General features: G+C 42.5%; 1 protein-coding gene across 1 annotated transcript; it reads left to right on the top strand.

Annotated features, from left to right (window-relative positions):
- Positions 1-520: 520 nt before the first annotated feature.
- Positions 521-18,021, top strand: LOC111597656 (bromodomain-containing protein 4B). Its single transcript, XM_023312478.2, has 4 exons — positions 521-594; positions 14,518-14,839; positions 14,903-17,606; positions 17,689-18,021. Exons 1-4 carry the CDS (start codon positions 568-570, stop codon positions 17,879-17,881), a joined length of 3,246 nt encoding a protein of 1,081 aa, XP_023168246.2. The 5' UTR covers positions 521-567; the 3' UTR covers positions 17,882-18,021.
- The last annotated feature ends 6,863 nt before the right edge of the window (positions 18,022-24,884 follow it).

The raw sequence follows: 24,884 nt of genomic DNA, 5'->3' as shown, positions 1-24,884 counted from the left end.
ACTTTTCTGCTCTTAGCCAAATGAGCTGTAATGTGAGTGTGAGTGCGTGTGTGTTTGTGTGTATTCAGATTCACTTTCAATCTGAATTGATTGAGAATGCTCAACTCCACAGTTTTGCAGAGGCAGACGCAGCAGCAGCAGCAGCAGCAGCAGCTCTGCAATTCACCTCGTGGTGAAGTCTTCTTCATTCACTCTCTCTCTCTCTCTGTCTCCCACTCGCTTGCCCTCTCGCTCCGTCTGTCTGTGCCGTTGGCGACTTGGCCAAGCTGTGCTTGGCATCAAGTTTCAGTTATATTACGGCCGCGCTTCAGTTTGGACGCGTTGCGCTCTGCACAATTTGTTGTTGGTATTTTGCGGGTTTTTTGTACGTGCGGCGCGACAAGTGTGCCAGGATAACGCATCGAAATACATCTATATATATAAATATATATATATAAATATACACAAACGTGGCCTATGCGTGCAGTGTTAATTAGTGTAGTGTACTTTGCTTAATTAGTTAACAAGCAGCCAGCATAAACAAGAGCTGTTTAGCGGATTAGCTGACCGAAGCGTCTGTCCTGCAAGATGCGCTTGCAACATTTGCCATTGCTGGTGAGTTTTAATACCCATTGCTGTAGCGAGTGGGGTATGCTGTGCTATGTGTAATCAGCTGCGAACATAAATATATTTACTTGATCACCAGAATGAACTTACAGCAGGTTGCAGTTGGTTAACTGCATCAGGTTTATATATTCTAGAGCTTAGCTTAGTTGCTCCAGTCATATCACTCTAAGCTGCCTTTGTGAACACTTATAAAGACTGGATTTAGAAATTATATATTGTACATTTAAGCATATTATATAATGAATCATATATTTACTAATTTCTCGAATAACTTAAAAAATTATATTGAAATTTTTGTTCTTTTGGCATAGCTCGAAGACTTTAAGAGCTAAGCACATCAAATTTGGCTGAAAAGTTCTTACAGACTACTTAAAGCTTTGGAATATTTTACTTTTTGGATACATTTAAAAATTATATGTAATATATGAAACTCGCTTAAGTCTTGATTTTTTGATGTTGAAATAGTTTTCTGCGATAATTGTAAATTCTGAAAAGTTGATTAAGATTTAAGGACTGCAGATGCATGCGCTTAAGCAAAAGTTTTTGTAGTTTTAAATGCATGAAAGGATAAAAGGATTCTTTTCAAGGCGGAGCCTTAGGCTTTTGGCATATTTAAGTGCTGTGAGGATTGCAAAATATAGCGAATAATGCATTTTTTATTACTAAAATATATCTGGCTAAATTCATTATTTTCTAAAAGAAAACTCGATAATCTATAGCAACAACAGTTGGTCCAGGGTAACTGCTAGTCAGGCATGCTCACCTCAAGTACTTTTACTTTTGCTTGCTGGCCAGCTGAGCTCTTATGTAAGTCCACTTTTCAGTTAGCTGTGGGCAGATGTCAACGCTTGACCCGCCTGAACTTTGCCAGCTGTTTGTATTCTTCCATTGACATTGATAAATTATGTCACTAATGTGATGCGCAACAAGCCAAAAGCAACAACTGTAAATAAGTAAGAGCAGCAGCAGCTCAGCTGTAAAGTGTCTTCCGGCTGCCTGCACAATTGTGGCAGCAGCAGCAGGTGGCAGCTCAGTGTGAAGTGCAGGAGTCTTCAACTTGGCACTTGTTACGGCTGCGACTATATTTTTTTTGCTTAGTTTGTTTGTTTGCTTTATGTTGCATGCAACTAGTTAGTGACTCGACTGCAATCGAGCCCAAAAGATCTTGTGTAATCGCGAGCATCGCATCGCATTTGTGCATTGTCAGCCTGGCCAATGCGGCGTATGCGCACTGCCGCGCCATCTAATGCAAATAATGACCGATCTGCTGATTGCTAAACAGAATGTTGTGTGTGCGTGTGTGTGAGTGTGTGCTGCAGCTGCCTGAAACAACCTCATCGGCAGCAACATCTTTATTTTTTGAAGTGCAACAATCACAGAAATCAACATGCAACGCGGCAAGAGCAACAAAAACAAAAACAATCAAAGCGTGCCCTCCTTTCGCTTCTGTGGCAGACACAGCAGACGCTGCAGCCACCTTTCAATTTGCGACTGATTTTTATGCCACCGAAAATCAATAGCCATCATTATTGGCCATTTGGTTCATGGCAGCGCGCATTTGTAACCTTTACAAAAGATTTGTAATGTTTGATTTTTTTTTGTTTTATTTTTTTTTTTTTTTGCAATTTCGCTTTGGCAGACGCGCGCGACCCAGAAAGTGTTGAGCTGTTTGTACACATGTGAGCCAAATGCGTTTCATGGCTAATTGCTAGTTGGTCAAGCAAATAAAGAGACACCCCGACCAACAATAAGCTGATTGTCATTGCCCAAGTAGAATTGGCCAAATGGCCTGCTTTCCGACAGCAGCCGCACTTGGCCCCAGGGCTGATCACGCACACCAAAGCACTTCAGCACCTGTTACACTTGTACATGTATGCGTGTGTCTCTGTGTGTGTGTGCGTCTGCTTGTTGAATAGGCAGCGTCATTTTTTTAATATGCTGCACGCATGCAAACCAACAATTTGTATGTGAATTTGGAGTGTAGAAAGTTGATTGGTTTTATTTTTGAAAAACAAAACAAGAAAAAAAAACATTTTTTCTTTTGGCCCGAACTGAAAGCCAAGCCAAGAAATGTGACAAGTTCAGATGCAGATACATATATATATATATAAAGATTTATATACAAGTAAGTATGAGATATATATAGCTTCGCCTGTTAGCCCTGGCTGCCTTTCACTTGCAATTATTTATAAATATATAGTTTTTTTTTTGTGTTGGCCAAAAGATGCGCGAGTGGACACGCGTCTGTCTGCAAGGAAAAGGAAACTTTGCGGCCAAAATGTTGCAGACGAGTTGGTAACTGGCCAAGAGTTACAGGTTTTTCTAGCCAATCAAGTGAATGGCGACACACGAAATATGAATCTCACATCGTGGACGGATGGAGGATGAGTAAACACATAAAAATTGGAATGCGGTTTTTTTGGCCACAAACAATTTGTGTGAGTTTTGGCCGGCAATTACAGCTGCAAGCTAGCCGCCGAGCAGAGCATCGTCGGCATCAGCAGCATCATCTTCGAGTCCGACTTTTAATTAAAAGCTTGCCTAACGTTTGACTTCTGGTGCAGCTTCTTTTTTTTTCCTTTTGCTTTTGGCATATTAATGAAGCCGAATACGTCGATTGGCTTTAAGTCCAATTTGTGAGCAGCGGCTACCCTATTTTTTAATTAGTCGAAGCTCTTTAGCATATATTTTACTGCCCACTGCACAACTTATGCAATCGGCAGAGCGTTTTTGGTCAAATGCAAATAACACAAACTGCAGACTACGGACTACAGACTTCAGATACAGATACAGATACGCAGTTCGAGTTTTTGTCTGTTGCCGGTTCCGGCTTTGACTCGGACTCTCACTCTCACTTCAGCTTAATTGATGCTCATGCGTGTTGCTCTTCAGCTGCTGCTGCTGCTTCTTCTTCTTCATCTTCTTGTCGCTTTTATTTATACGATTTTTATGTATTTTATGCAACGACCTTGCACATCGTTTAGCTCGTCAGCTACGCTTAAGATCTGTCAGTTCAAAGATTTAACTAATTAAAAACTCTGTGCTTGATTATTAATTAAATGCGCTCTGAGCTGAACTGGGCGAAGTTCGTTGCCTAAGTCTTTTGTTGGCACATTCAGAAATTACGCCCGCCGCACACCTGTCAACTTGTGCCGCATGTGCAACGGCATCGCTGGTCACTTAATTTGTTATGAGTTTCTATTTTTGCTTTCTGATTATTATTGTTGCTGTTGCTGTTGCTGTTGTTGTTTTTGCATAACCTGCCTGCTGCATGCTGCATGCTGCCTGCTGCCTGTTTTTTTTCTGTTGCATTTCAACATTTCGTTCAATTGCTTTTCAATTGACTTAGCAATTTGCTATGGACAAATATGCAAAAAGCCAACTGCAACTGGTGACAGACTTGCCCAATGCCTGCGCCTGAGGTAATGGTTAGAGAAAGAGATGGCAATACGCGGCGAGAGGTAGATAGGTGGGCTGACAGCTAGAGGCAGTGGCAAAGGTGTACAATGAGTGGTGTCAATTACTTGTGTTATGTGTGCTTGTGCGTGTTCATGCGAGACAATGAGAGTGTTGTCAGCTAGACTAATTATTGGCAAGGATACCCTGTAAAACTTGGTTGGCAGCTGTGAAGTACTCCAACATAAGCAGTGGACGTTGGCGCTAGAGTCTGCTGAAAATAAGAGATGGCATTGGGGCAAAGTATGATGTGAGTTAGACAAGTCAATTGTGCAGTAAGCGTGACTGTCAGATACTCTGTAAAATAATAGAAACGTGAATCAAGAATTTTCAATGGATTCTGGCTATGACTAGATGATATTGCCTAAAAATGAGTTTGACTTGATTGACTGAGAGATACTCTGTAAGACATTAGAGTCATTCAAAGTGTTTTAGAAAGAAAGAAGAGATTCTCAAAAAACATATGTGAATTGCTATAGCAGTGAATGGGGAGTATTTATATAAGAGGCTGAATGTATAAATATAAGAAATAGTATATTTATCGAATAGTTTCAGTTGCCTAGTTAGGATTCTCTTACCTTAGTGCAGTACTTTTCTTAGTTTATTTTACTTATACTACTTTAGTAGAAGTGAAGTAGTATAGGTCTACTTCACTTATACTTGCTTCTCTTGTCTTATATTTACCTTAAAGTGTGCTTAGTTTGCTTTACTTATAATTGCTTCTATTTACTTCTTCTACTTGACTTATACTCACATGACTTAACCTATTTATACTTATACTTATATCTCTAAATACTCCTTTTATTTGTTATACTTGATTTACATGTATTTTCCTTTTCTTATACTTAGTTATTTTTGATATCCTTTGCTAAGACTAATTTACTACTACACTTAATTATTTATTCTCTATTACTTATAATTACTTATACATATACTTATATATAATTATATAATTACTTAGCTCTCGTTACTTATGCATACTTTCCTTTACTTATACTACTTGATATGTGCTTCTTTTCCTTTACTTAAGACTTATACTTTACACTTATACTCTCTTTTCTATCTTTATGCTTTGTGGCTTATTCTACGTTTCCTTTCTTTATACTACTTGACTTATACTTATATTTCATGACTTAACCTACTCCACTTATATCTACATTGCTTTCCTTTACTTATACTACTTTTTCTTACTTCTACTCAATTATTTATACTTACCTCGTTTACTTATATGTACTTTACTTTACTTATACTCAGCCCTTTTTACTTATACTTACTTTCCTTTACATATACTTTTTGACTTATACTTACACTTCATTTATATACTTATACTTACTTGCACTTACTTATACTTATACTCACCTTTCTTTACTTATATTTTGCATATGCACTTTCTTTGCTTCACTTAAGCTTATCTCGCTTTAACTACACAATTTACTTCTTGAAGATATCAATCTATCGCAAGATACTAAGAACTTAAAGATGTCTTCATCCACACACACACACACGCACTTCATCTGCCCACACACATTCACATGCAACTTCATCAGAGTTCATTCAACAATGCTTTACAACACTTACAGGCTAGAGAAGAGGGCAGTCCAAGTCGAGTCCGTCCGCTGTTAATTGTAATATAATATGTTCAGGTAGTCTTTAGATCTATCAAAACGTTGACACATTTGTGGCTCTTTCTATCGTCATCTGTGTTCGGCTGTCTGGTAAATACCTGTAAAACAACTCATTTGCATTTGATGAAAATTGTATTGAACAATTTTCAATGACATTCTTTGACTGGTTGAGCAACTTTTACATTTCTGAACGAATCGTGAGGAGTCGATTTTTTTCATTTTATTTTATTTTCTTATAAAAGAGATGCTGCTGCTGCAGCGTCATCTTTTTTGGTTTATTATGCATATGAGATTGAAACCTGGACTGTGACTGTGACTGTGACTGCAAATGCGATTGAGTTTCGAGATTAAGACCGAGCCATCTTCACCTGCCCAAGGGCCGAGTTGTTGTTGTTGCTGGCCAGCTCAACTTGGACTTGAAGTTCGCTTTCTCAGCTGAGACTGTGCCTATAGCTCAGCCTGTTTACATTTTATATTCGTGGTTGTATCTGTGCCCAATTCATGTCACGTTGAGGTAGATTCCGGCGGGCGTCCGGCCCAGCAGCAGCGGCAGCATCATCATTCGTTTTGACTGACAGAAAAAACACTTTCATTTTTCATTTCGTTTAATAATTCATAATTTTTTTTATTTCTTTCTTTCTTTTGTTTGTGTTTGTTGTTGTTGTTGTTGTTGTTGGCAGCTGCTTCAGTTGTTTCTCAGCTGCTTCAGTTGTTGTCGTCGCGGTTGTTGTCTGTTCGCCAAGTGTTTATGGTGGTCTAAATTTTGCCGCTTGCCGCGTCGCTTACTTCCGTTTTTATTTTATTTATTTTTTCTGTTTGGCTTTTGGGTGCCAGGCTGTGCAGCTTCTAAGAAAAAAACAACAGCAAAGCAAACGATTTATGTTTTACGTATTTTTACGGCTATTAGTTGCGGCGACTCGCACGCCAAGCTTGTCGCTTAAGTCTTTCGTTATTCGCAAACATATATTTTGCACGCCTCACACAGACACGCACACTCTGGCGCATTCACTTCCTTTGCCATACGCCTGCCTGGTCTACATTTGGCCACTGTCGCGCTTACGTAACGCGCTCCGCTGATCTTTAATTATAAGGATTACACTTTGCCTATATAAACATGAGTCGCATCCGCAAAGGTGTTTTTTGTGGCTTTTCATGGACTTGCCAAAGTGTTTATTATTTGTCGATTGGGGACGACATTGTGTCAAATGTGACACTGCACAAACTTGTTTCGGGTATTTTTTGTGCCTCTTTCCTCTGCGCTCAGCTGAAACGCCTTGGAAATATGCAATTTCTATAACACCTGTCCAGGGTCACAAGCCCCATCGCTTCTTCTCGTATGTTTTCTGTGGGAGTTGACTTGTCTGACGTGTTTTTAGTTTTTAAATCTTAACACAAAAATTGATAGCTTTTTAAATTTATTTTTTATTTTAATGTTCGCTGCATCGCTTATCTTAAGCGCTGCTCTTAATGAACTCCATTAGTGCGCTTTTGTTAACGCCAACAAATTGGGCACACGAAACTGTGTTTTGTTTGCTTTGTGGGTCATAAAGAAGGCTCATTCTTAATCAACATAAGCATCAATTTACTTGATTGGCCTCAAGTGTGGCCAGAATGTAGATCATTTCAGAGTAGGGGAATTTCTCAGCTATGAATATGCATACTTTTGAGTGGCACAGATCAAGTCTTTGAGTTGTGCGACTTAATGTCTGAATTTCTATCACAAATTGGCAACATTTATAAATAATAGGGGTATTCCGTAGTACGAAATTGCAATAACTCGGTTGAGATAAGAGAGAGAGAGAGGCTAATATTTATTCAATAATTAAAAGCATTCAAATATATATTATATGGGTATACTTTATCTAACAAAGTTATCTCTATCTATCTATCTATAACTTTCGGCTGCAAAAAAGAAAAGAATTCATAGTTAAGCACTCTAAGCTCACAGCCATGGCAGAGTTGATTTTAAAGATCATGTTAAGGGTATTGCTAAGGGGCCTGTACGGGGTCTGTTAAGAGGCATGTTAAAGGGCATGTTAAGGCACATGTTAAAGTTCAGACTAGAGTACATGTTTCAGAGCCTGTTAAAGTGCATGTTAAAGAACATGTTAATGTGCATGTTTATGTGCATGTCAAATTAAATATTAAGTCAATTCGTCAAGCAAACAGACTTTAAATTTTAATAGTTAGTTAAACTTAACCTGAATTGTAGTTTTAAAATTGCTAAGCTGCACATTAACTTAAATATGTTTTTTATTTCGTAGTTGGTTGTCAGCTATTAACAGCTTGGCTTATGTTGATTCTAAAGCACATGCTACAGCGCCTTCATTAAGTTTAGACATAGCTTAAGTAAAGTCAAACAGCTTAAACAGATAGGCATTTTTAGGCAAGTGCTAAAGTGCATGTTAAGTTTAACATGGGCATAAGCAAAATCTATATATGTATGGCTAACATTATATATAACATAACATGGAGATAGGCATGCTCTGTAGATTCATGAAATTGTGACTATTGCATAGACTCAGCTAACATGCAGGTTATATTTAATATGAGAGTTAACGCATTCATCTTGAGGCTTATTCCGACATTCCTTGTAACTACAACTTCAGCTTAAGCAAACAGAAATTGCTCAAAGATTCGCCTAAAATATTATTTTTTAAACGTATAATTTCTGAAGCTGTTGCAAAATCATCTCTTTGCATGAGATGCCTTTCTAGTTTTGTTGGCCTAGCCATTCACCTGCATATAATTGACTGTGACTTAGACACACACACACACATTCAGATCACTTGCAACTGCTCTTTTTTTTTGACGTTCTGGGTCTTTGGGTTCTCACAGCAGTTGACTTTCAGTTTGTGGCACAAAGCACAAAGCAGTTCGCATGGCTAACAATGGGAGATCATGTGGCACATATCATAACTGCTCATCAGCAGCAGCAGCAGCAGCAGCAGCATCATCAAGTGCACGATTGTTTTGGGCCAAATGCGGGTTATTAGCATGCAGTTGCAGCTGGATGACGCAGCAGCAATCACGCCGGGGCGTTGCACAGCTAATAGGCATAACTGTGACAGCAGCAACAGTTGCTTGTGTTGCTGTTGCTGCTGCTGCTGCTAATTGTTGTTTGGCAAATAAAAAACAAAAATAAATACATGAGAAACGATGTCCGACATTTGTCATCAGTTTACGTTGTTGATATGCTAACTAATGCAGTTTGCAGTCTGCCAATTGCAATTGCCGCAACAGCAACAGTTGCTGGTTAGATTTCACTGCATAGCAACAATTTGCCAGCTGCCACATGCCACAAGCTGTGAAGCTGTGAAGCTGTGAAGCTGTGAAGCAGCTACCACTATATAATTTGGCCAGGCTTTAACTTGTAACTTTTTTTTTGGCTATAATTTAGCTTCGGCTTGCATTACACAATCGATTCGTTTTCTGTTGCCAAGATGCGCCCGCTCACTAAATGGCTAACTTAACTAGTTAGTTGTTCGTTTCTTACTATAAATTACATAATATTTTGCTGCGAATATTTGCTGTTGTTGTTGTTGTTGTTGGCAAAGAAATTTATTAGCTTGTAAACAATTTTGTTAGCGCTGTGCGTGTGTGCTAGCCATATATGTGTGTGTGTTGCTGTTGTTGCTGATGCTGTTGCTGTTGCTGTTGTTGTCTGGTGTTAACTTTCACCCATTGTTAGCATCTTTCTTTTTGGCTATGCGCCAGTTTCTTTAGTTTTGGCCAAGTCTTGGCTGCTTTTGCTTTATTTATGCGTCTTGACAGTTTGTTCATTGTCTGCGCGCAGTCTCCGCTAGGCTTATAATCTGTTCGTCTCTCTGTCCATAAATCTATTTAGTTTGGCTACCGAGCTAAGCATCGGCATTGGCACCAGGCATAGGTCAGTTCATTATGCAAATCCCACACGTTGATCAATTCGCAAAATAAATTTCCTCAAAAATATTTCTTCTTTTATTTTTTTTTCTCGTTTTTGGTTGGTTTATGGCTATTCATAGTTCGAAACTGTGACCCGATGGCTTAATTAGCATAAGATGCTGTAATATTCGAGACTCTTTATTAACATATATAGCATGATATATGGACAGTTAATGTTGTCTGTGAACTTAATGATTGCAATTAAAAGCAATGTGAAGCGACGCCGCGACGTCTGCCAAAATCTGTGTCAGCAAGTGCGCCAGCAACAGCAGCAGCAGCAGCAGCAATCAACAGCAATAACAACAGTTATAAACAATAACAACAACCACAAAGAGAGTTAAAAACAATAGCATTTGCCACAAGTGCTGTCAAAAGACTTCGCACAGCTTCCGTTTTAGACATCTGACGAACTGTTTTGACAGCCTCAAAGTTGTGACAACGATGCCATAATCATTATCTCAACAGAGATATATATATATGTATATAGCTTGATCTTTTGAGCTCGCATTGCACATACGCGCCACTTGGTCTACATGCAGAGCCTTTGTTTCTGCGAGTTTCACTTTGAGCCCGCGATTATTACTCAATTATAATAAATCAAATGTCAGCGCCCACAAAGCTCCGACATTTGCAGTCAATAAAAACAGCGAAATAAAAAATAAAATCGTTGCTAGAAATTATTATTTTCCTCTTCTGCTGCTGCTTTTATATTTTTGGAAAGTAAAGCAAATTTTATGTGCCGGCAATGCCAAATGTCAAATGCCAGACGCCGCGCGGGGCTGGGGGCAGGAGGCGCGGGCACATCGGAGGCGATCCATAAAATAATTTCACTTCCAGTTTTCAGTTGCATTTGGCAACGAGCCTAAGCAGCTGACAGACAGATGTGGGCGTGGGCGTTGCTGCAGCCGGGCCAACAGACAATGCGTTGTTCGCCGTGTTATGATCCATTGTTGGTTATGTAGATGAGCGGACTGTACGAGCTGTTGGTGCTGTAGCAGCTCACGCATTGCTTTCTTTCAAGTCGTCTCGGACTCGCTGTCAATCTCTTTCTCTTCCGATACACCTCTCTCTCTCGCTCGCTCGCTCTCTGCGATCTCTCTTACTTATATATTGTTATTATTAGATATTGTTTTCTCTCTATCTCTGTCTTAGATATATTTCGATTTCTCTCTCCCTTTTCATTCTACTTTAAGCTTCTCCACTTCCTTCTCCTCTCTCTCTCTTTCGCTCTCTCTCTGCGATCTCTCTTACTTAGATATTATTATTATTATTATATATTGTTTTTTTTTCTATCTCTGTCTTAGATATATATGGATATCTCTCTCTCTTTCTCTCTCTCTCTCTTTTCATTCTACTTTTAGCTTCTCCTCTTCCTTCTCCTCTCTCCCTTGCTCTCTCTCTCTCTCTTTCTCTAGTTATGTCTATATCATTTTAACACTCTCAATCATCTTCTCTCAATATTCTTCTCTCACTCCTCTCTTTCTCTCTCTTTATCTTTCTATCTCTCTTTCTTTTTGTTTATCTTTCAATATATCTCTCCTACATATCCTTATATCTTTTTCTAGCTACCCTAAGATCTATCTGCATCTCTTTCTTCAACTCGCTCTTCTCACTTCTTCTTCTTCTTAAGGCACTTAAAATTATATTTTTTCATTCGTTCATCTCTGCAGAATCTTCATAGATTTTAGAAGACTTCACACAATCATCAACATTTTGCTGCCAAATTTTAATGCACTTTTCTTTTGTTTAAACAAAGTTCGATTTATTTATTGATAAAGCTTTTTTATTATTTTATTTCTATTTTTATAACTTCGCTTATGCCTAATCAGCTTCACTTTTTGCGAAAAGGCTCTCTTCATAGGTTGGTGGCGGGGAATACGCGATGTGTGTCTGCTGCGCTTTCATTGCAGCCGCAGGCGGGCGGCTTTTGAGTGGCAAACTTGGGGCAGGGCGCGTTGCACGCCGCACAGTTGAGCTGGGCTCGAGCGGCGCGGGTTGGCTCAATTGGGTTCTGTTCGTGTGTGAGTCCTGGCTGTGGCTGCAGCTCGCCTTCACTTTAAAGTAGACAGCGGCGAGCAGCATCAGAATTGTCCAACTGCAGACGGCGAGGAGCAGGGCCATGGCCATAGTAATTCCCACACAGGTCCCCAATGCAAGCCTGTCCCACTTAACCGATTTCAAGCAAATAAGGAAAATCGTGGGCGCCATCAGCAGCCAGTAGAGCACTACCAACAGCCACTCCAACCTAGTCAGGATCATTTTGAGCACGTTCGATCCGCTCAACACGAGAGCAACGACTAGACGAATTCGATTTGATATTTGATTACTGCTAATTATAATTTCAGCTGACTTATTCTACTTGACGAACTGCTGGAGGTTTCTTTATCGCTGTGGTTTACTTGTTTTATGAAATCATATGAAATGAAATCATTTTATTTCCAAAAGAAACACAAATTTCACGTTACTTTGCTTATACTTAGAATAAATTTGTCTATTAATAAGTGGATGTAAATATGAATATAAATAGGAAGTTTTGGGTTTCAGTGGTATGTTTATTTATTCAGATAGATATATTTATTATTTAGGTTTTTAGATATATTTAGATTTGGAACTTCAGAAAAGACTTGATTCGTACCCGAAGTGAGAAGAGCTTAGTGGCTTTGTGCAATGTTTGACTAATTGTCTGTCCGTCTGTCCATCCAGCCGTTCGTTTCTACACTCGTCTGCTCGTTCCTCTGTCTGTCAGTGAGTCTATCCATCTGTCTATCGGTTCATTCGTCCGTCCGTCCGTTCGCCTGTCTATCCGCTCGGCCGTTCTTGCATCGGTACGACTCGTCTGTTCGTCCAGTCAGTTCGTCTATCCATCGGTTCTTCCGTCCGTCCGTCCGTCCGTTTGCGTGTATATCCACCCGTCCGTCCCTCCATCCATTCGCTTCTACACTCGTCTGTTCGTTCCTCTGTCTTTCAGTTAATCTATCTATCTGCCTATCGGACCTTCCATCCGTCCGTCCGTTCGACTGTCTATCCGTCCATCTGGCCCTCTATCTGTTCGTTCGTTTGCCCGTCGGTTTGTCCGTCCTTGCATCGGTACGCCTACACTCGTCTGTTCGTCCATCTGTCCGTCTTTTCGTCTATCCATCGGTTCTTCCGTCCGTCCGTTTGCGTGTCTCTCCGCCCGTCCGTCCCTCCATCCGATCGCTTCTACACTCACTCAGCAGTCCGTCAGCTCGTCTGTTCATGCGTCCATTCGTCCATCTCTTCATCTGTGCATTCGTCCATCCGTCCTTTCATCTGTCCATGTCTCTGCTTAAAGCATGTTGCTGCTATATACTGGTTGGTATCGTTAGCAGATCAACTGCAAAGATGATTTGCTTGCGCTTGCGAGACGTGTGCCGAGTAAGACTATATCTGGCATAATAGAGATGCTGTTAATTAGGTTTCTAGCTACGTAAAGTTTGTGCTCGTCTTTAGAATTTATGACTAAAAATATATATAACAACTATATGTCTGTTATGTCTACAAGATGAGCACACAGATTTGGGACGCAATCAATGCTGAGAATTGGCAATTTGTGTTGACAAGCCTCCTTCAAAAATCTTGAGTAAATATGTCTATGTAAATTCAGTGGCAAATCGGGTAAAACTGCATCTTCTACAGTTGGTTGAGGTATTCTACAGATCAACCAAAAAATCTCTATGCTACATGGAAAGAATTAAATATTTCAGTTTTTGCTTGGAGGAGTCTTAAAGATAAAAACATTTTCAGATTTGCCATGCCCCAATGGACGCAGCATAGAATTGATTATGATGAAGTAGAGCAAGCACCTTACTCTTACACCTTACTGGCAAATCTGAAAATGTTTTTATCTTTAAGACTCCTCCAAGCATCTTTACTCCACTGCATTACTTCTACTGCTTTGCTATTTGCAGCAGCTCGATTCCCTTTAGCTTTAGCATTGCAGCAGTAAATGCAGCTGAAAGTGCATCCAGTGTGGGTGCTTTGGAAAGTTCTCATGGTTTGCCTTCCAGCTGGCCATAGTCTGCAGTTCATAATGATATTGATAGTAATTATCATTATTACTTCATCACTAATGAAGATGATGATGATATCTACTTTCCTTCTTTGACTTTGTTTACGTCTCTATATCCTGACCATATTTAAGCTGGCCCAAAAAACGTATTTACAATATGTAGTGTTCGTACGTGTGTGCGAGTGTGTGTGCGTGTGTGTATTGAGTCACCTGCATTGCTGCTCGTTTATTGTTGAAATGCAAATTGCGACTGTTGAAATTGAAATTCAAGTCTTCGCTTTAGCGCAACTTTCACGGCTACGTGTGGCAAATAGGCCGATTACTCAGCGCCGACTGTGACACAGATTGATTCGATGAGGCCGATGAGGCCGCTGAGGGACTAGGTCCGAGATTCGCCTTTAGCCCAGCGAAGCTTCATCTGTGATTCGGAGTTTTGTGGTCGAAGAAGCAGTCAACTTGACATTGACCCAATGCCAAAGACGGATTCAAGCCACGTTCCTCGTTCGCAATTTGTTCGGCTAATTTTTGGCCACAATCGAGGGAGAGAGAGGGCGAGGCGCGGCTCGGGGGGCTTGCTGTTGATATTTGTTTTTTAATTTGCCTCGTTTTGGGCATTCACCAAAAAAATGTGTTCAACATTTTGTAGTTTTTTGTAGTTTTTTGCGGTAAAAGTGTTTATTTAATTTTTTATTTTTTATTTTTTATTTTTTACGCATATCTTAAACTTATTGCGGCTCGCATCTTTTTGAGGGTCTCGACCTTGTGCACGCCACAGAGAAAAATTAATTAATTGTGTTGCCACAACAAAAAAGCTAAGCAAACAAATTAGGAATTGTTAAACGGATTTTTGCTCTTCTTTTTCTTCAACTTTTGCAGTTGGCGCTGTTTGCTGTAGGAGCAGCAGCAGCAGCAGCAGCCGCAGCTGCTGGCACAGCCAGCAAGGCAAAGAGCGAAGCCAAGACCAAAGCTGAGCCCGCTAGCGTTGCCAGCAAGAAGCCCACATCGACCAACTCCTCAGCGGCCACCAGCACCACGCGCCAGTCGAAGTCCCTGAAGTCGCTGCCCGGCGAGAATCGTGGCAAGCGCACGCTCTACGACTTCGGCAACGCGGGCTACCTGTACCCGGAGGTGGCCAGCCGGCGAGCGGGCTATGTGGACAACTACTATCCGGGCTATTACAATGGCCAGCAAGCGCTAGGTAAGCTGGGCGAGGATGGGCTGCAGCTGCTCCAGTTTCATTGACTTCCTGTGCCACTTTCAGCTCAATATCCGGGCAGCTATAGCGGCGCCTATGCGCCTTATCCGCAGTACCTGGAGGCACCCGAGCCCATCATCGAGATCATCATCAAGGATGCCAATGAGACGCTCGCCGAGGAGCCGCCGCAGCCCATTGTCACCAAGAAGAAGAGGAAGAAGGAGAAAGTGCACGTCTTCTATGTGAACTACAAGAAGGACCAGAACAACAAGCTGCATCTGGAGTCGCCCATTGCCTCGCTGAACAACGACGACAACGAGGAGCCCGAGGAGGAGGAGGAGGAGATCGTGCACTACCCAGTGACGCCGCTGCCACCGCTCAGATCGACGACGCTGCGCACCATCATTCATCCGGACTCCGAGAAGTACCACAGCAACAGCGGCATTCACGTCTCCTTCGGCGCCGAGAACAAGCATCAGACGGGCCACATCCTCGAGGAGCACGACGCGGAGAGCATTCAGCGTCAGGTCGTGGCGCTGCCGCTAACCAACACGCGCGCTGACTACGGCCGCGAGAGCAGCTTTGCGCGTGGTCCCGTTTCCAATCTGCTCTACGGCAGCAGCAGCAACTATCAGCAGCAGCAGCAGCAGCAGCAGCAACATTTGCATTTTGGCAGCCAGCAGCAGCAGCAGCAGCTGCCTGCACAGCACAACAGCAACTATTTTAGACCACCAACCAAGCAGCAGCAGCAGCAGCCAGCACAACAGCAACATTACTATCAGAAGCAGCAGCAGCAGCAGCAGCAGCAACGGCCCAGCATAACACAGCAGCAGCTGCCTTCAACATCTTCTCAGACCATCTTCAACAAGCTGGTGCAGCAATCACAATTCTATGTCAATCACAATCAGCAGTATCAAACAGCGCAGCAGCAGCAACAGCCACAGCAGCAGCAGCAATATCAAAAGCCTCCACACAAGCAGGTGCAGGTGCCATTCTTTCCCACAATACCGCCAAAAAGTCATGAGTTGCCAACGCGTGCCAGCCAAACGCCATATCAGCCCATCAAGTTCCGACCCACGCCAGCGGCAGCGGCGCAAGTCAAGCCATTGCAGCTGCCACAGCAGCAACAGCAGCAGCAGCAGCAGCAGCAGCAACAACAATATCAAACGCCCAAGCCGCAGCCTTATCAATTCGTTAGACAGCCGCAGTTTGTGCAGCAGCCGCAGTTTATAGTGCACTCGCCCACACCAGCAGCAGACTACTATCCACAGCAGCAGCAGCAGCAACAGCAGCAACAGCAGCAACAGCAGCAACATAAATACTCAGCGCTCAACTATTTTGATATTAAGCCCTCCAAGGAGACGGAACTGCTGAAGTCCATACCCAAGTTTGAGCAGCACATAACAGAGACTGTGCAGAATCCACTCAACAATCAGCAGCAACAGCAGCAGCAGCAACATGTTGCCCATCAGCAATTCTCTTACAGCAGCAATCGCAATGAGGTGATTCATGACATACCCGCGCCCAATCTGGCACCCAATGCAGCACAGCCACAAGCACAGCCCCTTACGGGTCACTACATTACAGCCAGCTCCACGCAGCAGCAGCAGCAGCAGCAACCACAGCAGCAGCAGCAGCAGCAGCAACAATTTAGCTTTGCCAGCGAAGCGCCGCCTGTTTATGCCGAGTCAACGCATGGCCAGAAGGTAATGGTGGTGACGCCAGTGCCGCCTTCCTCCAGCTATGCCAGCTACAATCAGTATCAGGCGCAGAATGAGCAGGTGATACAGGTGCACCCGCAGGCGCAGCCCAGCAACAGCTATGTCCAGCAGCCCAGGCAGTCGAGCGCGAGCGCAGCTGTGGACAATTCGCCTTTCAGCGTGTCCACCTATCACTCGGATGTGTTCAAGGAGCTGCAGCAGCGACAGCAACACGAGCAGCAGCAGCAGCAGCAGCAGCAATCGAACTATGTCACACCAGCAGCAGCAGCCGCAGCAGCAACTGTTGCTGCTCCCACCTCAGCAGCACCCACAGCTGCGCCCAATGGCAAAGCCTCGCAGACGCTGCTGCAGCTGCCCGACGAAGTGCCCGACGATCTGCGCCAGCAACTCTTCTCCTCAGGCATACTGAACAATGCCGACATCTCGGTGCTGGACTACGACAAGCAGGGCGACATCGCTCTGGAGAACTTGCCGGCGGAGCATCTGCAGCATTTCTACGGCGCTGGCGGCGGCGCCCAAATAGCCGAGACCAACAAGGTGCTGACTGTGGTCAAGCCCAACGGCGACAAGGTGGCGCTCAGCGAGAAGCAAATCGATCGCGTCAAGCAGACCAACTCGCTGCCCCAGAAGCAGAATCTGGACGTCAAGGTGGTGCGCTACGACGCCGCACAGGGCCAGAGCGTGAGCGACAAGTACGTGCGCAGTGATGCCACCGTCGTGACACCTGTGGAGCTCGCCGAGCGTCAGCAGTACAATCGCTATTTGCCGCTGAAGATCAACGGCGCACAGTTTCCGATACCCGACAGCGAGGAGTTGCAGGGCAAGAAGATCGTGAGCGTGGTGGTGCTGGCTCCGGTGGAGGCGCAGCCACAATCCAGCGAGGCCAGGAGCAGCAGCGGCAGCGTGGACAGCAAGGAAGTCAAGTTTCTGGGCGGTGAGCTGGTCAAGACGCTGGTCAAGAAGCCCACCAAGGACAACTTCAAGCGCTGGCTCGAGAAGGAAGCGCGCACAGATATCGAATTGCAGTCGGTGGTGCTGCTGGTGGCCAAGTGAGTAACACAAAGAGATCACAGATAACACAACTCTCTCTATCTATCTCTCTCTCTCTCTCTCTCTCTCCCGCTCTTCCAGAGCCAGCGAGCAGGCGGAGCAGGAGATCTTTATGTACGACATTGCAACGGGCAGCGTGAATAAACTGAATGGCGAGCTCTCCAGCACCTTTGTGAATGTGGCCGAGGAGAATGCCAGCAGTGAGGATCTGGAGCATGCTGCCACACTTGACCCCAGCTCCATAGAGACCATGATGCAGCTGCGTCGCAGATAGACACTCACACACACATGCAGAGAGACATTATGCCATTTAGATACTCGAGCTATTCTTGTACTAGATACAAATTCTAAACTTCATTATATTTTGACACCCATACACACACACACACACACACCCATATCTGCACACACAGAGAGAAAATGCAAATTTAACCAGATTTTATGAAAAGGGTTTCATCGTTCGCAGTGCGTAAATTCCTTTATTTTGCGTAGTATTTCAATGTTGTAAATATATTCTTGATGATTATCGTAATTTAAGTTAATTTACGTGATTAATAAAAACAAACTTAATTAAACTCAGCGTATATAACTAGTAAAAAGTCATAAATAAGTATTTAAAGTAAATTAAACTTAACAGCAGCTTAACATGACAACTTGTTTGGTTGTTCTCTTAGCTAAGCAAGGCTTTAACATCGCCTCAGAAAAGCTCTGTAACAGGTTGTTGTATTAGCTAAATTAGAGCTAAATTTTAAATGCAATTCAGCAAACTGTTACCACAGCTGTGTTTGAGTTACATTTTAAGCGCAATTCAGCATGCAACTTTACTTAGGTTATTGTCTTAGCTATGTTGAGTTAAACATTGAATTATTTTTAACATAGCCGCGCAACTGCTTACTGTCTTAGCTAATTTTAAGCTTTTACCTAATGTGAAACTTTGCTACAGCATTCGAGCAACTTCTTCAGCTTAACGCTAAGAGTCAAGCAATATGCTGGCCAAGACACATTTAGGCCAAGGTTGGCTGGCAACACAGATTAACACACACACACATACACACACTGATAACAGGACCAGATGGCAACGCTCACTAATCGAATGCGCATACGTGACCTCTCAGAGTTGCTCCCATTGGCGTTGACTGTGGACGACGTGACCAAAGGCCAGCAAAGAGCACGCATTAAGCCATGACTTAAGCAGTGCGAGCGCGCGCTCTTTGAAGACGCGCTCACATCGCCTACGCTCTTTAAATAATTGTGCTCTCTTTCTGTTGCTGCTTGGCCGGCTCGCACTGGACGCACAAGAGTATGCTCATATGCATGGGTGTGTGCGTGAGCGTATGCATGTGAGGTTGTGTGTGCGTGCATGTGCTGTTTGACTGCGTGAGAGCAACAAGTCGCTGGCAACGTCTATAATTATGCCGTTTATTTTTAGCTGCACGGCAACAACAGTTGTTTGGCTAGACAACAACAACTACAACTTCAAGTTAAATGCAATAGCCAAAAACGTGGTTAACAAACAACAACTGCAAAAAATGCAGCGCATAAATGAGGCCTGTTTTTTTTTGTTTATAGCAACGAGCAAAAGCGAACATAACCGGCTATTGCTTGGTGTTGTCGTTGCCGGATCGAGTTGACAACAACATAAATGCACACACAGGCCTGCTGGATGCATATGTGTGCATACTTATGTACATGCACACATACATACATACAAGCTGTATGCGTGTGCACTGTAAACAGCGTAATTTTAGCTGTTGAGGTCTTCTCCCTTATGCAATCAGCTATTCATATATCTTTCAATCACATTGAGTTTGAAAAATAATAAAGAAAAAAAATATGCATATATAATATATACTTTTTATACAAATATACACAATCAAACAAAATATATATACATTAAATATTTTAATTTATATAAAAATATTAAGAAAATATATAAAGTATATAATAATTAATACAGCATATAAAAAAAATTAATTTAAAATATTTAAATTAAATTTTCAATATTTTATATGTACATATTGTCTTTATAATAAATCAATCTCTGTTTCGCCTTACAATTCAAGGCTTCGCGCTTAAATTTTGACTGTAGAACCAGGTTTTCAATAATCTGAAACCCAGTTTTTTTTAGGCTGAAACCTTGACTTCATTTGTTTTAACAAGTCAATTATTTACTTTTGTTTATTGGGCGCTCATTTAACAAAAATATGGCAAGTCTTAAGTATTTTCATACACAAAAGGCACTGGACAGAGGGAAAGATATATAGATAGATAGATAGATAGATAGATAGATAGATGGATAGATAGATAGATAAATAGATGAATAAGAAGAATAAACAAAAATTTAGGATTTTTGAAAAAATTTTTTTATCTGATGTAAACGAAATGGAATTCAAGTTATTTATGCTTTTGAGACTGAGAAGAAATTCATAAAAATTATTGTTATTTTTTATGCCTTTATTGAATATTCGAAACACAATTCAATTCACACTTGGAACAAAGGCGTTTGGAAAAAATGTATGCATAAATCAAGGACTTGGCTTGATTTGAAAATGATAAAAATTGTTAAGATTCTTAGCTCTATCTGAAATTTTTAAAAATAATAAATATTAAATATAACTTTATTAAGATCAAGTAAAAATGTATATACATTTTTGCCTATGATTTGTAAATGGTAATTTGAATTTCAAAATATTAATGTAAAACTTATAAATATTTGTAAATCACATATTCACATAGCATAAATATCTTTTAAAAATTTACGCAGAAACATAATTTTTCTTACAGCTCTTAGTTGATTTCGATCGAAAAATTTGTGAGAATCTCTTTTTGAAACTAGTTTTTCAACAAATTTCAAATTCAATTACCAATTCTGTCGCTTTGGCTATTTTTAAAGCTTAATTAGTAACTCAAATCGTAGTAAAAATTATCACATTTACTGCAACAAATTGGTGTTTATTTGGTTGAAAAGTCTATTTTAGGCAGAGAGCAGTCAATGGGCATTTCCCTTGCTGTTTATGGCAACGAGTCTTTCGGGTACTAAAAGTAGCCATAAATTTTTATGGATATCAATTTCAATTCATTGATTTTTTTTTTTTTTTTTTTTTTATTTCTTTATTTTGTTGCAGCTTATTGTCTTAGACTCTATAGCGCATTTAGCTCTAAACCTTAACTAATGGGAGGGCAGATATGCCAATTATTCTGCACTTGTAGCTACTATCTTAATTAGTTCTAATATTGTCTAGAGGATGCAATCTCTTCAGTCTTCGCCTATTGTTGTTTATAGCCAGGTTGCTTGCGAGATGGTTAGGATGCGCTGCAAGTCTGTCCGCGTATCTTGAACTGTGTCGCCCAATGAGTTCAGCAACTGTGGGAATTGCTAAATCCCTATGTAAGACTGAGTTTCTTACAAACCAGCTGGCTCCGGTCCATCTGCGTAGTGCTTTATTCTGCAGGGTCTGAATTTTGTTCCTTGTAGTCTTCGCCGAGGAGCCCCATAGAGAGATACCATATACGAAGGTTGGGACAACTATTGCCTTGTAGATGGCGGCCTTGCTGCTGTAAGACAACTTGCTTGAAGCTCTCAGCATCCAGTCGAGGGTTTTTAGCTTGCTTTTGCATTTTGAGGTTACTTGACTTATGTGCGCTTTAAAAGTCAGCCTTCTGTCAAGAGTGATACCAAGGTACTTTACTTTTGAGGCTTTGGGAATAGTGGGCCCCAATGCAACGCTTGGGCAATCTCCTCTTCTAGTGGCGAAGGTAGTATGTACAGACTTTTGTGCATTAATGGTGATACACCACCGTTTTGCCCAGCGTCCGAAAGAGTCCAGATATTTTTGTAGTGAGTCTGAAGCTTCTTGCGCAGATACGTGACGTGATAAGATGGCGGTGTCATCTGCATAGGTCGCTATGAGTACTGCATCTGTACTTCCTATATTTGGCTCGGGAGTTGGCATATCTCCTGTGAATAAAGTATAAAGTGTTGGGCCTAGAACACTGCCCTGTGGTACTCCAGCCATAATTGGTCTAGTCAAGGATACTGCTTGCCCCCTTGACACTTGGAAGGTTCTTCCAATAAGGTATGAGGATAGCAACGCGAAAAATGGGGCTGGAAGGGTGGTCCTCACTTTCTGCAGCAGTCCCAGGTGCCAAACTCGATCAAACGCCTGTTTGATGTCTAAAAAGACGGCAGAGCAGTACATCTTTTCTTCAAAGGCTCCAAGGATATGGTGCACAACTCTGTGAACCTGTTCCGGTGTTCCATGCTGTCTCCTGAAGCCAAACTGATGGTTTGGAATGGCCTCCTGGCGTCCCAGATGTGTCAGTACTCGTTCCAGAAATATTCTTTCGAATATTTTGGAGAGTACTGGCAACAGGCTAATTGGTCTGTACGACTCAATTTCTCCCACGGGTTTGCCAGGCTTAGGAATCATCACAATCACGGCGCGCTTCCAGCAGGCTGGAAAGTGCCGGATGCGGAGCATGGCGTTGTACACCATAGTTATGTAGTCTATGGTGGAGTCAGGCAGTGCTCTAAGGACTCTGCCGTTTATTAGATCATATCCAGGGGATTTTTTTGCCTTCACTCTTCTGATGTGTTCAAGAACCTCTTCTTTTGTACATCCAGTTATCTGGTCTTCAGCTGGGAGGGGCGAGAGAACGATGTCTTCTGTTGCTTCGATTTCTGAGGCCTCTGCGGTAATCACCGGCGTGAATTGGTCTTGAAGGTGGTTTGCAAAAGCCTCAGCTTGAGCTTCGTCTCCAATGTGCCAGGAACCAGAAATGCTCCGAATGGGATGACGACGTATTGGCTGCCGTTTGAGCTTTCTTGTAAATTTCCATAATTGAAACTCTGCGTCAGTGGGCGATTCAGCTCGTACCAGCGCATCGCTGATACACCTCTTTTGAAGCAGGGCGAGAGCAGCTTTAAGATGCCTCGTGGCTTCGTTGTACATGGATTTGGCATCAGGCGTGCGTAATCTTAACCAGCGTCTCCTGGCCCATCTTTTGTGTATTAGTAGGTGTTGGGCCTCCAAGGTGAGGGGGATGTTGTACGGAGACTGTTGTCTTGTTTGGCAAGATGGTGGGGCGGCTTGGTGCGCAGCTTTGACTATTTCTTCCTGCAGTTTGTTTGCTGCGTAGTCCACGTCTTCAGGAGTGTTAAGTTCCATTTCTATGTGCAAAGAGTAATGGAGCTCGCGCCTAAAGACTCCTAAATCTGATCCTGCTGGCAGTAGTTGTTTCCTAATGGGCAAGGGCTGTGGCTGCGCGTGGATTGTGACTATTAGTGGCAGGTGGTCAGAGGATAGGTCCAAGGATTCTTCAATGGTCAATTGCCGGTCACAGATGCCTTTGTAGACAGCGAAGTCGATTGCCGAGGGCCTGTGTCCATTAATTGGGTAACGGGTGGGGGCTCCAGTCGCCAATATGCTGAATTGTAAGTTTTGAATCGCCTCAAATATGACTTCTCCGCGACGATTCGCACTATTGCTTCCCCAAAATGGGTGCCATCCATTCCAGTCGCCGCCGATGAGGGTCTTATTCAACCTTTGGCCTAGAACCTGTTCCATGTGATGATCACACAGACCAGTGTTTGGCGGAAGATAAATTGACGCAACTTCGATCGCTCCAATAGACGTAGGCAGGGTGATGGCTGAGACCTGCATTGTTGCGTTGCAAATTGGCAGTAAAGGTGTATGCGGTATTGTTGCTCGTATGAGGATTGAGGATCCACCAAAGCAGTTTGCTCCTTCACCATGAGCCTGATAGTGTTCGTATCCGAAAATTTGTGTAGTGGGGCACTCATGAGTTTCTGTTATTAACATTATATCTATGTTTTCTTGTGAGAGAAACGCAGCCAGTTCCTGAGTCTTGTTTCTCAGGCCATTGGCGTTCCAGATACCCACACGTAAAGCCATTATTTGTAGGCAAGCTTGGTTATGATGGCCATTAAACTGTTTAGCATGGTTGCTTGTTGGGATTGTACTTCTCGCATCGCTTTGAGCTCGGCATTAATTGCGTCAAACTGACGTTGTTGTTGCTGAAGCATTTCAGTGAACAAAGTGTCACTTGTGGTATTCTTATTTGACGGTCCACCTCTAGCGGCCTGTGCGTAAGAAACACCACTAATAGGCGTTGCAAAGCTCGTGGCTTGGGTAATGCTCCGGGGCCTTGTAATTTCGGAAGCAGTACTCGGACCCGTAGACGGTGTTTGTGTGGGACTCCTTTTTTGTGCTGGGGATTGCAATTTGCGCAACCGCTTGTATACTTGGCAGCCCTTATAGTTGGCTGGGTGCTGTAACTCACAGTGCACACAAGTTGGTGCCTGGTCCTTTTCGCGGGTGCAGTCTTTGGATGCGTGTTTCCCGGCGCAACGCACACACCTGGGAGCTTTGTGGCAGTAGCGTTGTGTGTGTCCAAATTCTTGACAGCGATGGCATTGTGTCAGGTCGTTGTATCTTCTTGGCAGTTCCACTGTGCAGCGTTGCCTGCAGACAACTCGAATGTCCAAAATTTCTTTGTTGTTGGGGGCCTGAGCCACGTCAACAAAAAATATATTTAGCGGTGTTTTGTCCATACGGCTCAGTGGGTTGTGCACATTTGTAATTGTGTGGCCTTTGGTTTCCAATTCCTTTTTAATTAGTGTTGTATCAGTGCTGGAGTGAAGCCCTTTGAACACGACTCTATATGGTTTGTCCTCCTTAAGCTGGTAGCAGTGGAACTCCAATTCCAGCTTAGTAAAGTGGTCTATAACTCTGCGATAGTCCTCACTGCATTGGGTTAATACACCTATGTTATTCTTCTTTGGCTTAATTACGTATGATTTAGCATCAATTACTTTATCTATTATCTGTTGAAGTAGGGCCACAGACTTGATGTTTGGACACCATATGGGGGGCGGACGAGGTTTCGGTGTAGTTTGCTGGTCGGTCAATACTGGGGCTTCTGGAGCTACAGGTGATTCGCTGTAGTCTTCATCTTCTTCTACGAGCAGTGAAAATCGATTTTCTGATATTAATGCTGCATTGCTGGTGCTTGGTTCGTCGAAGATGAGCCTTTTCTTGATGGTTTTTGGTGAATTTGGCTGTTTACGTTTCGTGTTTTTGTTGTTAGTGATGCCTTGCACGGAGGCGATATCTATTTTTGAGTTTATTGGCATGATGGAGGCTTGCCTATTTGCCATCACAACGTTAAGCTGGGCTTGCATTTCTGCATTTACCTTTACAGCTGTAGCGAGGTTATTGACATTAGATGTCATCGCGGATTGTGCTTTTGAGTGC

Source organism: Drosophila hydei, unplaced genomic scaffold, assembly GCF_003285905.1.
Source record: "Drosophila hydei strain 15085-1641.00,03,60 unplaced genomic scaffold, DhydRS2 tig00008122-arrow-pilon, whole genome shotgun sequence".
In the NCBI taxonomy this organism is placed as follows: domain Eukaryota; kingdom Metazoa; phylum Arthropoda; class Insecta; order Diptera; family Drosophilidae; genus Drosophila; species Drosophila hydei.
Note: the sequence above shows the minus strand (reverse complement) of the source record. Positions and strands in the feature narration are given on the sequence as shown.